The 16,011-nt window shown below is 44.0% G+C and overlaps 1 protein-coding gene across 5 annotated transcripts in view; it reads right to left on the bottom strand.

Moving 5' to 3' along the window:
• Nucleotides 1-5,590: 5,590 nt before the first annotated feature.
• Nucleotides 5,591-16,011, bottom strand: part of Ascc1 (activating signal cointegrator 1 complex subunit 1) — an 87,993-nt gene continuing 77,572 nt past the window's right edge. For all 5 annotated transcript variants that reach the window (XM_057751802.1, XM_057751804.1, XM_057751805.1 and 2 more), the window contains 2 exons: nucleotides 7,556-7,677; nucleotides 5,591-5,864 (listed from right to left, as the gene is read on the bottom strand). In XM_057751802.1, the coding sequence (XP_057607785.1) occupies nucleotides 7,561-7,677 (117 nt within the window). In that variant the 3' untranslated portion in view covers nucleotides 5,591-5,864; nucleotides 7,556-7,560. The remainder of the gene's footprint in view (nucleotides 5,865-7,555; nucleotides 7,678-16,011) is intronic.

Here is a 16,011-nt window from a genome sequence, read left to right as displayed (position 1 = left end):
AAAAAAAAAAAAAAAAAAAAAAAAAAAAAAAAAAAAAAAAAAAAAAAAAAAAAATTAAAGACAATGGAAGACCATGATCTTAATCAGCAGGAAAAAACACAGGGTATGAGGTTTATGGGGCCTGGCATGCCTGAGAGCTGCATGCCTCAGTCAGTGGTCTGGCCCCGGGGGGTGGGTGGCTGGGGGAAGGCACCCTGGGGAAAATACAAAGCAATAGCTCCCCTTTGTGCTTCTTGGATTTCCTGTGGTGTTGCTGCAAGCTCCAGATACCAAAGTCTGCATCCCACGGTGGTGCCCTGGCGCTTCACAGCCCAGAGCTCAGCTTGTCATGTGGACTGGAGGGAACTGAGGATCCCATTTCCTACCTCGAATTAAGGTTAATGCTACACATACCATACAATGGCTGTGAAACATGAGCAAAATGATCCCAGGCTTTTAAAAAATGAAGCAGTCCATCCCTTGGGTTGGAAAGAGGTGATAACCATATATTGTTCTGAAGATTTACCAAATCTTACCATCTTTCCTCCATCCTATTTTTTTATTATTATTTTTATTGAGCTCTACATTTTTCTCTGCTACCCTCTTTCCCCCATCTTCTTTTTTTTTTTTTTTTTTTTTTTTTTTGGTTTTTCAAGACAAGGTTTCTCTGTGGTTTTTGGAGCCTGTCCTGGAACTAGCTCTTGTAGACCAGGCTGGTCTCGAACTCACAGAGATCCGCCTGCCTCTGCCTCCCAAGTGCTGGGATTAAAGGCGTGCGCCACCACCGCCCGGCTTTCCCCCATCTTCTTAATCCTGGTCTTTTTATTTCAGATAGGGTGTCCCGCAGCCTGGACTGGCTTCCAACTTGATTTGTAGGTTGAAGGTGACCTTTCAACTTCTGATAGTCCTGTATCCACTTCCAAGGTGCCTTCTGGTGCATGTGGTGCTAGAGATAGAACCCAGGGCTTCACTCGTGCTAGGTGAGCACTCTACCAAGGGAGCCACATGTCCCTCAATCCTAGCCTTTATTAGTTATCTACACACCACCAATGCTCTTAGCAGACAGCTCAGACCAAGGGTTCTAGTGGTCTAGTTACCTGAGCTGATTAACAAGGAATATGGAAACTAACCCAATGCCTTTCAGGAAGTCATAGCTGCCTTCAGACCCATGAAGGTCAGAACATTTTCCACACACGGGCAGTTCATTCAAGGGGAGCTGCCTCCTGTAGTACACAGCCCAACACACTTAGCTAAAGCCAAAGAGGAAGCTATTTAGGAGGAAGAGTGCAAATTTTTAGATGGCAGTTCTAAGAGTTGTGCAAAATAACTAAGAACTTTGTTTATAAAGAAGAAAAAGGGTTTATTCTAGAGAATTATTGGCAGGCCAGCCTTTCCAAACCACAGGGCCCCAAATATGAGGTGATGCCAAACATGTTTATTAAATTGTGGATGTGACTTTCACATTTTTCTGTTGTATTTAGTATTTAACAATACAAAACGGAGAACCTCAATTTTCTACAAAAAAAAAAAAATGCCAAATCTGTCCCTAAAAAAATTGCTCTTATTTCTAGATGGTATAAGTTCAAAAAGATAATTGAATAAAAATACTTCAAACTTTTTCTTAACAACCATATCTAAAAACTAATCCATACGTTTGTGATGGCTATTCTTCATTGTCAACTTGACTATATCTGGAATTAACTAAAATACAAGCTATACCTGTGAGGGCTTTCTTTTCTTAAATCATTTGAAGTGGGAAGACCCACTCTTAATCTGGATCTTTTTAAATTATTATTATTATTTTCCTTTCCAAATTAACATTTTCTTTGCTTCTCTTATCTTTTTTTAAAATTTTATTGGTTTTTATTGAGCTCTACATTTTTCTCTGCTCCCCTTCAACCCTCTCCAATTTACTCAGGAGATCTTGTCTTTTTCTCTTTCCCATGTAGATTAGATCCACGTATGTCTCTCTTAGGGTCCTCTAGGTTCTCTGGGTTAATCTGGATCTTCTGAGGCAGGAAGACCCACCTTTAATTGAGGTCATATCTTCTGGTGGCAGTCTGGGTAAAGGACATGAGAGAAGGAAGCTCTTGCTCTTTTCCTGCTCGCTCTCCCTCTCACCGACAAGTCCACTTCTTCACTGGCATCAGAGCCTACTCCTTGGGATTCTAGTGGGTACTGAAGACCAACTGAGATATCCAGTCTTACGGACTGAACTACTGGATCCTTGGACTTTCCATTGGTAGACAGCCATTGTTGGATTTGCTAGACAATAGCCTATAAGTCATTCTAACAAATTTCCACACATATATGTAGAATTTATATATGTGTGTGTGTATTCTATAAGTTCTTTTCCTCTAGAGAACCCGAATAAACAACTATTAAACAATAACCAACTTGTTTTTTTTTTTTTTTTTTTTTTTTTTTTTGGTTTTTCGAGACAGGGTTTCTCTGTGGTTTTGGAGCCTGTCCTGGAACTAACTCTTATAGACCAGGCTGGTCTCGAACTCACAGAGATCCGCCTGCCTCTGCCTCCCGAGTGCTGGGATTAAAGGCGTGCGCCACCATCGCCCGGCTAATAACCAACTTGTTAAACTTAAAACTGTACCAACAGCTAGTCCCAGCAGTGTGCATCTGTAGTTGCAGAATTTGGGAGGCAGAAACAGAAGGGTCACTTCAGCACAGGGAATTTAAGTCCTGCCTGGGTAACACAGTGAGAGTCAAACAAAACACCTATCTAGAAAAACCACTATATAGACATAAAAACTGATGCAGATTTCTACCTACTGAAAGATGACTATGGACGGGAAGAGCTCATCTGGTTTATGCTTTATGGGCTGGGGATGCAGGCCAGTGGTAGATCTCTTATGTGGCACGACTCCCGGTGCTGCAAACACTCCCCAAATGGTCCTTGTGCCATTTCGCTTTGTGTCACTGTCACAAAGCACCCGAGAGAACTTCTAAGATGTTTACTGTGTCACGTGCTTTTGGAGGGCCCCGCTTCTTTGGTTTGGTGGCAGCATTTCAGCAAGAGGGGCAGAGGGAGCCTGCTCATCTCGTGGTGATTGGAAAGCAAAGAGAAAACAGAGGCTGGGGTTCCACTAACTCCTTTAAGGTCACTTCCCCCAAATGGCCCAGCTTCCTTCCACAAGGACTCACTCCTCAGTGTTCCACTTACACTTAATAATGCCACCAATTAGTGACTAAGCTTTTAACCTTGTGGGAGGAGCTTCCAAACCACAGCACTCTCATCGAATGACCCCATAGGGAAGACAGCACAGCAGCAGTGTTTAACCTTCTGCTCTCAGGCGCCCTGTGCACCAAAGTACTACTGAGGACTCTCAAGAACTTCTGTTTGTATGAAATACACATTAGTATACTTGAAAACAAAACTAAAATCTTAACAATATACTTTAAACTTTCATATTAACAGAACAATAATGCATTATATGAGAAACACAAATCCCTCCCAATTCGGGGAGAGAAAGTGGCATTGTTTTCTATTTTTACACATCCCTTTAATGTCTGGTTCAAAGGAAGACAGGTAGCCTGTGAGCCTGTGCCCTCGCAGCTGTCTGTGAGAACTGCCATAACAAAGAGCCACAGACCAAAGGCGTTCATAGAGCCAGTTTATTCTCACAGTTCCTGAGGCCAGAAGTTCAAGATCAAAGTGTTGGGGTTTGGTCTCTCCAGAGCTCACTGTTCTTGGCTGGTAGATTACCACCTTTTCACGGGGGTCTTCATGGGTCCTTCCTCTGGGTGAGTGCTAGTCCTGTGTCTTCATGAGTGATCCCAAATTCCTCTTAAGGACTCCAGGCCAGAGGGACTTGGATCCACTCTAATGGCCTCATTTTCACTTAACTGCCTCTTTAAAGGGCCTGTCTCCAAAAACAGTAACATGGAGGTGCGAGGTCTGGGCAGGACACGATCCTAATAACAAGTGGGAAAGAAAATCACTAGTAAGAGTCCAGAAGGACTGAGAACAAAATGAGTTAGTTAACCTCTAAAAACACATGGTGAGAAACATAAAATCCTCCCAATTTGGGGGAAAAAAGTGGCATGCCGTGCATGCCAGAAGAGGGCACTGGATCCTGTTATAGATAGTTGTGAACCACCATATGGTTGATGGGAATTGAACTCGACCTCTGGAAGAACAGCCCGTGCTCTTAACTGTCAAACCCTCATAATGACTTTTAATAGCCCGGAAAACACAAAACACACAACAAGTATATGCTGCATTTAACTACTAGAGTGACATCATTGTATCAATGGCTTCTTGGAGAGTAAAAAGGCAAAAAAAAAAAAAAAAAAAAAAACCTTGTTACTTTTATAAAACTAGTGTGGATCTCACAAACTCCTCCTAGAAGATTCTTGGGGATTCCCGGTAGTCCAAAAACTACACTGGGAGACCAAAGGTCTCAGGTAAAATTTTAAGTCATTTAAAAGAATTTATGTTTTTTTTTAAAATGTGCGTATGTGTGTCTGTGTGCGTGTGTCTGTGAGACGTGTAAGAAGCCGGAAGAAGGCACTGTATCTCCTGGAGCAGGACTCACAGGCAATTGGAAGCTACCCGACAGGTGTGCTAGAAACCAAAGTCAGGTCCTGTGCAAGAACAGCAAGCACTCTTGGCCACTGAACCATCTCTCCAGCTTTAGATTTCTTATTCCTGTTACTCCTCAATTTGAAAAATAGGGATAATAACACTTGGCTGCAGATACCATCTCTTGGGTGTCAGGGATTAATGACTTACCCTTGTAGGAATCCGTAAGAGTCTGAAAGATTGCTGTGAAGTCTGAGTCAATTGCAAATAAATGATAAGTGGGTGTGTTCTGTTAATATTGGCTATTACTGCTTATAAATTTTTTTTTTCTCAAATTTGGCCAGGTGTAGTGGGCATGCCTTTAATCCCAATACTTGGAAGACAGGGGCAAAAGGATTTCTATTAGTTTAAGGCCAGCTTGGTCTACATACCAAGTTCCAGGCCAGCCGGCCAGGGCTACATAAAGACATTATTTTAAAAAACAAAGAGATAACTTTTTAAAATCCTATTAATATACAAGATACTACAAAAGACAAGAGTCTACACATGCATCCCATTGGTCGTCATCCTGCCATCAATACATTCCGCCTCTGGAGAACTCCCCTCCTCACCTGAGAAATCAGCTAACAATACAGTCTCTGCTTACACGTGTAGGGGCAGGAACCCTGAGATTTGATAACGGAGTTCCTAGTTCTGTTAAGAACGAAGTATCTGACATATCACACTGCAATTTCTAAAACCAAACTCTTACGGATTCCTACAAGGGTAAGTCATTAATCCCTGACACCCAAGAGATGGTATCTGCAGCCAAGTGGACAAGGCTACCCGACAGCTGGGGAGCCGCACTCTGGGGAGGCAAGCGGGGTCAGTCGAGTCATGCGCTGTGCAGCACCCTGAGGAGAGATATAAACTGACTATCACTAGCACAAAGTGGAAGCCTTTTGGGAAACCGGACCTTGATGCACTAGTAAACAGAACAGCTAAGTCAGTAAGTACTGAAGCCTGTAGCACAACACAGTGACAATGGCCATAGACCACGACTATCTGATATATTAAAGAGAACACGGCAACTTGGGAATCTCATTTATTTGTGGATGTTCTGTCCCACCCCATAGAGAAACCAATCTCCACAGCATGGTGATCTTGACACAGAGCTCAGGAGCAGACTTCACAGAAAGGAGGGGTCGTGAGGATAAGGAATGAAGAACAAGAAAGAAAACGATGAGGAGAAGGGAGAAGTGTGGGCTGCAGCTCCCTCCTCTGCCGGTCAGCTGAAGGCCGGAGTGCCTGCTGCCTCCATACTTCCAGGCTCCCGATGCTGCAGCCACGGTTCTCTGCTCTTCTCCTGAGGAGGAAACGGAAAAGAGCTATCACAACTCCATTGGGGACATGGGAGGGCGACGTGAGATGTAGCAGAACAGGATTCTAACAAATTTGTTGCTTGCATGTTTTAATATTTATTTTTATTTTTTGTGTATGGGTGTTTTGCTTGCATATATGTGTGGGTACCGTTTAAATGTCTGGTGTCTATGGAGGCCCGAAGAGGGCACTGGATCCCCTACAATTGGAGTTACAGATGGTTGTAAGTCTCTATGTGGGTACTGGTAATCTAGAAGTGGGTGTCATGTGCTCTAGAAGAACAGCCAGTGCTCTTAACCTCTGGTCCAGGACTCCAATTCCTTCGGGTTTGTGTTGTTGTTGTTGCTGCTCTGCTGCTGCTGCTGCTGTTGGGGCGGGGGGGCTTGGTCTCAAATATCCCAGACAGGCCCTGAACTCTACGTAGCCAAGGATGACTTTGAACTTCTGATCCTCCTCCTCCCAAGTGCTGAGACTACAGGCATGGGCCACTATACACTGATAAACATGGTGTTGGCATCTAGTCCACAGTTTTGTGAAAGCTAGCCAAGCACTCTACCAGCTGACGTAGATCTCCGCACCCCAAAATAATATTTTTAGGGATTAATTTTAGGATGAAAATAAACGAATCAAGGAACACAAAGGTAATCATAACTGCTAAAGTCTCTGACTAGTGAGGGAATGAAGCGGGGTGTGGAAGGGACACCTGTGCACCCAGGTCTGAACCAGCTCCACCCACAGTAGGCAAGATGTGGAAGCATCCTAAGGGTCAGCTGTGGATGGATGGGTAAACAAAATGTGGTACGCATACAATGGAATATTGTTCATCCTTAAAAAGGAAGGCAGGACTGTCACAAGATATGATACGGTGAATTCTGAGGACATTAGCTAGGACAAACACTGTGTGCTTCTACTTACATGAGGCATTCAGCTATCACAATCAGGGACAGAAAGTTAAACGGTTGCCAGGGGTTGGAAGGAACAAATGAGGAAACCACTTAAAGGTACAGTTACAAATTTTAGAAAATGAAAAGTTATGGATGATGGTAACGACAGTACAATGTCACATATGTATTTAATAAACCAAATCTTATACTTAAGATGGTCAAGATAATAAATTCTACATTGTTTATAGTTTTTCCTAACATACAAAATAGAACAAGCCAAAGGTTTAATGACTCAAGCTCTCCTTGTACCCACAAGCATTTTGGCAGACATGGCGGGACTGTGGACAACCATCAAAGGCAACAATGAGTTGGGAATTTGGAGGGGACCACTCAGGATGATCAGCATCTGCCCCACTCTTGTTTTCTATTGCTGAGATGAAGACCATGACCAAAACTAACTTGGGTAGGAAAGGTTTGGCTTACTGGCTTGTTCCTCATGGCTACTTGCCTGCTTTCTTAAACACCCTTGGACCACCTGCCCAAGGGTGACACCACTTGCAGTGAGCTGGGCCCTCCCACATCAATCATTAATCAAGAAAATGCCCCACAGGCCTGCCACAGACCAATCTCACAGATGCATTCCCAGCATTGAAGTTCCCTCTTCCCAGATAACTATAGCTTGTACCGAGCTGACAAAACACGTACCAGCAGATCCTCCAAACTCCCACCTCACCCCACACACCCCAAGGACTGAGATGAAGCCCTTCTTTACCACTTTAGGAGTTTTCCATACCCACTTCAGGAGAAGTCAACCTGTCCGCAGGAGGCATAGTTTCCAAAGCTGTCCACTGTGAACCTCTGGGAGATGTGAATGGAATTGAGCTTCAGGGAACCGAAGTAGAAGTTCTCAAATGTCTGCAAAGGAAGAATTCGGAGGAGCTGGAAATGCGAATGCTCACTATCCCATCTGCCTTCAAACACGGCAATTCCAACCTCTCCCTGCATGGTTCTCTCCTCAGTGTTTATTCTGAATAATGATCCTAGAGAGGAGGGATGGGGGCGGAGTGAGAAGGAACAGCCGGCTCTTCTTCTCATTAATCCTGAAGTCTCCCCTGAGAAAATACACTAGAAAGGAGAGCTGCAAAGTCAGAGCCGAGATGTGTCTACTGAGCAGAGATGACCAAGAACTTGTAAAAAACATGCTGGGGATGCAATCAGACTCACAGGGCTTGGCAAAATGCTTTTGACTCAGTGACTAACCAAGACCCATTAGTATTGGATTTTCTTAGGGCAACATAAAAGTCCACAGGGCACATTCCTCTACCTTGTCAACAGCTTTTACTAGGAGCACTGACAGCACAAGCAGATGAAGCTCAGTGCCGCACACATGATGGGGACAACTCAGTAAGAGGCACTCGATACTCAAGCACGAACTACCACCAGAGGAACGCTGGATGCTTATGAAGGCCCTTTAATTAGATGGGGATTCAGGCCAGCATCCTCCAGGAAATGTTCCATACTGCACTCTTCCATTCTGAGTGCTTTCAAGAGCGTCAGGGGGAGGGAAGGACCTGACCTTGTGAAGATACATTCAGAAGGCAGAACCTGAAATGCCACTGGAATTCATCCCAGGGAACTGAGGAAGGGCAGCCAAAGAGGAGTCTGTGACCATACCACCCTGAACACACCCAATCTAATCTCAGAAGCTGAGCAAGGTCAGGCCTGGAAAGTCCTGGGATGTGAGGAGTATCTGGCCTTCTGCCAGGAAGCAAGAATTGCTCTGTTTACAGTCAGAAATAACCCAAGAAATCCTCCCTTTCTCTCTCTCTCTCTCTCTCTCTCTCTCTCTCTCTCTCTCTCTCTCTTTTTTTTTTTGTTCTGGGGTTTGTAATCAGGGTTTCTCTCTGCCTGTGCTCCACCTCCAAGCAACCTTTCAATGCAAGTACCTAAAAATGCTGAAAAGAATCTAAGGGTGGAAGGATGCTCAGCACTCTGGCAACTATCTCTTCACTGACTTTTAAATCAGCTCCCACACCCATGAACTCCAGACATTGCCACCTTTCTTTTCCCTGCAATTAGTGACCTAGAAAGATGTTTGAGGTTCATTAAAAGCTAACTTTACATAGTCCAGTAAATATTGATTCTTCAACACGACATCAGTTTGACCCCAAAGATCTATGTGGAGGCTGTAAGCTGCAATGTCTTGTCTTTCTGAAATAAGACCAGCTCTCTCCAGTGCTGACTACACAATTAACTCTCTTCCTAGCTCAGGCAGCCTGTGCAAACCATATCCACTCTCCTTGAACAGAAATTCAGGCTGAAATAGTTATCTGCTAATCCCTCTGTCGAACATTAATTTGAAGTGAAAACCACATAAACAAGACTGACAGATTTACAACTTTGCAAACTGAAGCACTCTAGGCACAGAAAATACATAATAACCAAGAGGCAAGCGGAGGGACAAAACAAAGCCAACAAGGGTGCTTACGTCCTTACTCTGGAAGGACTGGTGGTCTTTGTGTCCTCTACCTCATCTGTGTCCACAGTCCCAAGTAAAGGAGGCATCGCAGCATGGAGCTGGAAGTGACCCACCTACGATTGTGCTTTCCCTCGTGCAGAAGCCCCCAGAGACATGATCTGCCCAGGAGAATCCTCACTATATTCGGGTTGATGAATGCAAACAGTGAACATGCTGGTAATGAAGTCAGCTAGATGCGATTTCAATGAAGTACTTAAGAATATCAGGAGAAGAAGGAGTGGAAATTCTTACACTTTATTAGGCCAGTGCAGGCTGTGAAGACAAGGCTGCATTAACACCACTCATTGCACCAACCCATATGGGATAAATGATCACAACAGGCAGAGATTCAGTAAGACATACAAGCAAAAATGCCTTCTAAATTGCAAACTGTTAGTGAGAATCAGGAGTCTCTTATGGTGCTTCTAAAATCTCTCTACTCTGCATCTTACACTCATTTTTCTTTCCTAAGTTTCTGCCTTCTCTCACGCTTTTTGGTAACATCCCCTCAAAAGGATTTCACACATAGAAGTCTCTAGCTCAGGCTAACCGGTATAGCCTTCCCTACTTCTATGTTTCTGTTCTTTCTGAATGCTTGTAAGGACTTTGGAGCAGATGACTCTGCAGCAATTTCTCAGTTATTTTACTCTTTAGTCATTGTTATATTTTTAGCCAGAAGCCTTGCTGTTAGTCTATCAATTATTTCTAGTGACTCATCAGAATATAAGCCTTGTGAAAGGAGGAACTGAACACATTATATTCTGTAACAGTGTCTAGTAGTCTATAGGGGATCAACAAATATTTGATGGGCAAAATGACAACAAAAATTCAGGCTATAGATCTCTCCGTGTGTCTACAAGTTCACGGAGGGAGAAAAAGATGACATGTCGGTGTGTAGGATGGAATTAATTTACATGTTACCATCAAGAAATCCCTAAAGAGGACTTAACAAAAATTGTATTACCTCTAATTAAGCTGGAAGTGGGAAGCATATCTCAATTCTAATTGGCTGTCAAGAAAGAACCTAGTTGGTAACGGAAACTTACAGACTGTCGGTTTTTACGGTTTCTTGTCTACTGGAACTGGATTCTGCTCTTGGCTCAGTTCCTGACGTGGGGTATCACTCAGCAATGATGATGGACATTCTTATGCAGACACACATGGCATGGCTCTGTCTCCCAAGTCTTAGGAGCCAGGAAGTAGATCAGAAGAAAGGAATGTGGAGGCTGTGGCTGTGATCTTATGCAAAGTCCCTGTGTACTTTCCTCCAGATCTGAACATGTTTTCATGTGCATGTAGATATACATTCTCTACTTCAATGAAAATGTCTACCTAAAGTCAGGATGGGGGGAATGCCTGTAATCCTAGTACTCAGGAGTCTGAGTCTGGAGGATTGAAAATTTGAGGCTAGCCTAGGCAACAGGGTGAGTTCCTGTCTCAACAACACAAATACAAAAATAATATAAAAGCAAAAAAAACAAACAAACAAACAAAAAAACTCTACAGCAAATGTTAAGTGTATGAGAGAACACACATTGTTATCTCTGAATCTACAACACACAACTCCAAAAGCATGTTTTTGAACAATGCTTCCCAGCTGGTAGCACATTCTGGAAAGCTTGCTGCCAACAGGAGCCAGGGTCTGGCTGGCAGAACTGCTGAGCAGAGTGGGCTTTTGAAGGCTGCAGCCTAGCTTCTAGTTCTGGTCACTCAGCTTTCTGGTCTGTGATGTGAAGAAGCTCCACCCCACATTCCTACAGCCATGAATACCACCATGCTTGCACCAATATGGTGACTGTCACTCTCTGAAACTGCAGCCAACAAAAACCTTTCTGACCTTAAATGATCCTGTCAGATATTTTGGTCTCAGAAATGCAGTGGTACCTGAGGAAACACTGGGCTGCCAGGTCTGAACGGAAGCAAAGTCACCTGGTGGAGACCAGAACTGAACTGGACCTTGGAACATGTTCAAGACAGGGTATGGGGCTCAGAGGCAGAAATCAGCATGGTGAGCAGGGCCAGGCAGTTAGATGATGGTAGGGGTCCTGAAAGTTACAGCAAGAAAACTAGGAGGGAAGACTAGGTTACAGAGGCCCTGGGGTCAGGTTCACAAGTTAGACCTCCTGCTAGCCAGAGGAAAGCACTGAGGAGGCTGTCAAAGTACATCTCAGGGATATTAGCCTGGGAGCAGAAGGTCATCTCAGCTGAAACAGCAGCCATGGGAAGGCTGGAACAGATGGGAAGCAGCGGGGGAGGGACAGAGAGACATTCTGGGTGTGGAGAAGATGCACGCGGAAATCAGAGCAGGCAGGCACAGGAGGGTGTCAAAGCACTGCTGAGAGGGAGCCACTTCTACCTGGCCTCCTCAGGCACCTGCACACTGCACATAGCCATACACGGGCATATTCTACACAGCCGTCCGTAACCGTGGCTATACCTCCAGCTATGTCGTGTCAGGCCCTTCTCAGTCTCTTGAGGGTTGTGATTATGCATGAGACACCACACTGAAGCACAAGCATGTCACAATAAAAGGCCTCACAGTCATCCACTCTTTACTGAACTGTGAAGTCTTCACATATCAGGGAAACGACCCTTTGTCATGAATTACAAGTATGCCTTTGTAATTTGTTTATAAGAAGTTGTCACTTTTTTCTTTTGACTTTATGATGGTGCTCACTTATCAATTTAAATTTTTATGAGCTCACACTTATCATAACAAGATATTTTTAAAAGAATATCCTGACACCAATTCGCTAAAAGATGAAGGTGAACATAAACTGCATTAGTAGTGACAACAATACCAACAAAGATGGTAAACGCCAACACTTACTGAACAGGTACTGTGACTGGCTGATGCATCCTCACAACCCCAAGAAGTGGAAGCTACACTGAGCCCTCATCTTACTGCTCAGTGTGAAGATGGAGGGAGGCTGTGGTCACTGGCACCCAGAAGGTGGGGCTCAGGTCAGGCCACCCCACAAATGGCACTAGACCATTACATTAAAGAAAGATGGGAACAGGACCATTTCTCTTGCCTTCTATGCCCCTTTCCCCTGAAGTGGGCTCCAAGATACTCCCTGGAAGAGACTCTCTTCCTATGTCAGAGACAAAGAATATTCTTTGTGAAGATATGACACACACTGCGACTGACCATGTTCAGAAGACCATGACTACAGAAAGCAGAGGAAGCCCTGAGTGAATGTGTTGACATAGGCACAGCCATGTTAAGAACCCCACAGCCTCAAATCAGAAGAAGGCAGAGTCTTCTTGGGGATTGTGAGTATTGATAGTGCACGCAAAAAATGTCTACTATGCCTTTCTCCCCCAACCCTCCCAACCCCAGATATTTATAGCCTAAAGACTACTCCCCTCCAGAAATACCCTTAATCAAGCTACACCATAAACCCTGCCTCCTTGTTTATCTGTATGCAATAACTCTACTCCCATTCAGCTCTATATAATCAACATGCTGAGCTTCCTACATGTAGAGGCTTCTTCATCTGAGAGCACAGCTTGTCAAGCCCCAGCTTTCTGTGTGTCTGCCTTTCTGTCTTTTGTTTCTTGTTTTTGAGACAGGGTCTCATGGTATAGCCCTAGCTGTCCTTCATTCTTTATGTAGAGCAGGCTGGCCTTGGACTCACAGAGATCTCTCTCTCCCCAGAGCTGAGATTAAAGACACGCCCCACTATCTATCTTTTCTTCATTCCTTGCTTTCAGTCAGAATCAAGTCCCACGGATTCACATAATGCTGCAATCACATCCTATTGCCAAGAGGAAGAGACTAAAAGTCCTCACTGTGCCCAGACAGACTTTATCATGTCCTGGGGGCAGCTGGGGGACTGGTGGCCTGCTGGACTTGACCTGCACTTAACTGAGGACAGAGTTCTTGCCGTCTCTTTTCCCTTCGCCTGGCCCTGAGAATTTTGTACCATTTACTGTTGTTATTCTACCCTCTGGGTATGCAAGCTCTTCCTTGAGTTTCATATTTTCTGGGAATCCCATGATGTGTGCATGTAACAGACCCGTGTGCTCTTTCCCCAATAACCCAACTAATGTTAAGCTTAAAGATTAAACTCTTCAGAGAGGGAGGGGAAAATTCTCTTTGTCCTCCATATGTCTTTCCAGTTCACTGCTATCCCATCAAATTCTTTTTTTCTTAACTTTTCTTTTTCTTTTTTAGACAGAGTCTCTCTGTGTAACTTTGTCCTGGACTTTACTCTGTAGACCAGGTTGACCTCGAACTCACAGAGATCCACCTGCCTCTGCTTCCCAAGTGCTGGGATTAAAGGTGTGTGTCACCACTGTACTCTTTTATACTCCAATTACATCTCTCTATGACCTTCTACTCTTTATCAAGCTTAAGAATATACTTCATTCGGGAGGCTCTTGTGTTGCATACGACTTAAATGGATGTGTGTGCTTTCCCTCATTAATCTGCCTTTTGTTGATGGGGCCTGGGCCTTGAACTAGCACCATGCCCTAGTCTTAGACTGCTTGTCTGACCATGCTGAATTTCCTGCCTTATCTTGTTTATCCCTGAAGACATCACCTCCAGTCCAGAAGCTGCTCTTCAGCTGGCTACCAACTGGGAGGATCTTAATATGGCTGCCAGAGTGAGCATCTCTGACTTTCTGATGCCACCTACATGCTGTATGACAAATTCCACAGCACTGTTAGATGACAGACTCCATGACAGCAACAGGAAAGAACCACAGAAGAAAAGATTGTTCCCAGATGCTTGAGAGAATCCGAAGGAGTACCAGAAAGATATGAGTATTTCTACCATTTGTCAGCTTATCCACTCCCTCACATCTGTAACCTCCTGGTCCGTAAGGGGTGTGTGTGTGTTGGGGGGGTGGATTTGTAAGTTGATCCTCCAATTCTCCCATTTTTGGTCAACAATCTGTCTCCCTCACTGCTGGATACAGTCCTGTTACTACTGGTTCAGAAGTTCCCAGTCGAAATGGGTTCCAGTTTTGTAAGAGAACCTAGTGAGAGAGAAGAAATCTTTTCCTATCATGTGAGGGAGAAAACTGAGATTCCCCTCAGGAAGCCTGACTCTAGAATTTGAACCATTTAACCCCTCACTGTGGGCAGTTCCCTGAAGGAGAGGTCTCGTGAAGGCCGAGTCTAGCCACCAAAAGTCAATACATGGCTTGCACAGAAATCCCTTTCCCTGAGCCTGGTTTATGGGTCAGGTGACTGGAGCTCAGCTGAAAAATTTAATTAGATTTTGGGTGAAAATAAGTACAAATCAACTAAATTACTCTATTGAATTAGCTACCTAAAGGAAAAAGGGAGACAGGAGAAAAGTTTAAACTACAAATTCAAAAACAGCAGAAAAAAAAAATCAAAACCTCAATTTCTCTTTTGAACTTAAGGTAGAAGAGTATTTTGTTGTTTAGAAAATAATAGATCTCATGGGAAAATTTATATCTAGTCAAAGAATCTCCTCCTCCTGTTTCCTAACAACTCCCCCAGGGACTCGGAAGCTCGGCCATCTCTGTGCATTTTTCTGACACACACAGCTCTGCGCCTGTGGAATCCGGAGTTTAAAAACTTACTGCAGAGGAACATAACAGACAGCTACGCAAAACTACTGGTTATGTAGTGAGAACTGAAAATGGGATTTAAGACTGTCAGTGTTTGTGTTCTCCCTGGCCAACAAGAAGGAAGAACGAGGTAATCTAAGGGGAGGATCTAACTCCTAAGTGTGAGGCATTTGAAAACCGGGATGTACATTCTGCTATCCTGTACTGCGTACTCAAAGAATCAGGAGAAACTGAATTCTTGCAGGGCAACATGGCACATGTGTCTAATCCCAGACTTGGGAGACAGGCAGGTGAACATCTGTGAGTCTGAGGCCAGACTGATCTATCTAGGGAGCTCTAGGTCAGTCAAGGCTAAGACGCTATCTAAAAACTACAAAAAAAAAAAAAAGAAAGAAAAAAAAAGAAAAAAGAAGAAAGGAAAAAATCCTTTAATGTGTATTCATGTGTATGGGGGTGCAGGTGTGTGTGGGTACATGTGCACATATATGCACATGAATGTGGAGGCCAGAAGACAATCTCTGCTTTGTTCCTCAGACAGCATCAGTTTTTCATTTTTTGAGACTGGTCTCACTAGGACCTTTGATTTGAAGACTAGGCTAGAATGACTGGCCAGAATGCCCCAGGGATCTGCCTGTTGCTGCCTCCCCAGTTACTGGGGTTGCAAGCACACTTTCTCATGCTTGGCGTTTTCAAATGGGACTAGACCCAGGACTTCATATATGCTAGGTAAGCCACTCTACTACCGCACTAGACCTCCAATTCAATCATCTATTTTAAATTTCCATTACAAATGTAATGAAAGTAACCCAGAAAATTAAACTTTTCTGTTACCAAGTAAAGACGGAATTGAGAACAACTGGAATGAAATGGTTTAAGATCAAAGCCAAGGACTCATGATGGGTATGATAGCACATGCCTTTAATCCTAGCACTTGTGAGGCAGAAGCAAGTGGATCTCTGTGAGTTCAAGACCAGCCTGGTCTACAGACTAAAGTCCAGGACATTCAGGACTACAAAGCGAGACCCTGTCTTAACAACCCCCCCCCCAAAAAAAAGTAAAGTGGAGTAGTGTTGGTGCACACCTTTAATCCTAGCACTTGGGAGGCAGAGGCAGTGGATCTCTGAATCCAAGGCTAGCCTGGTCTACAGAGTGAGTTCCAGAACAGTCAGGGCTACTACA

Source organism: Chionomys nivalis, chromosome 19 (genome assembly GCF_950005125.1).
Source record: "Chionomys nivalis chromosome 19, mChiNiv1.1, whole genome shotgun sequence".
NCBI lineage: Eukaryota > Metazoa > Chordata > Mammalia > Rodentia > Cricetidae > Chionomys > Chionomys nivalis.
The sequence above is the reverse complement of the archived record's forward strand: the minus strand, read 5'-3'. Positions and strand labels throughout refer to the sequence as shown.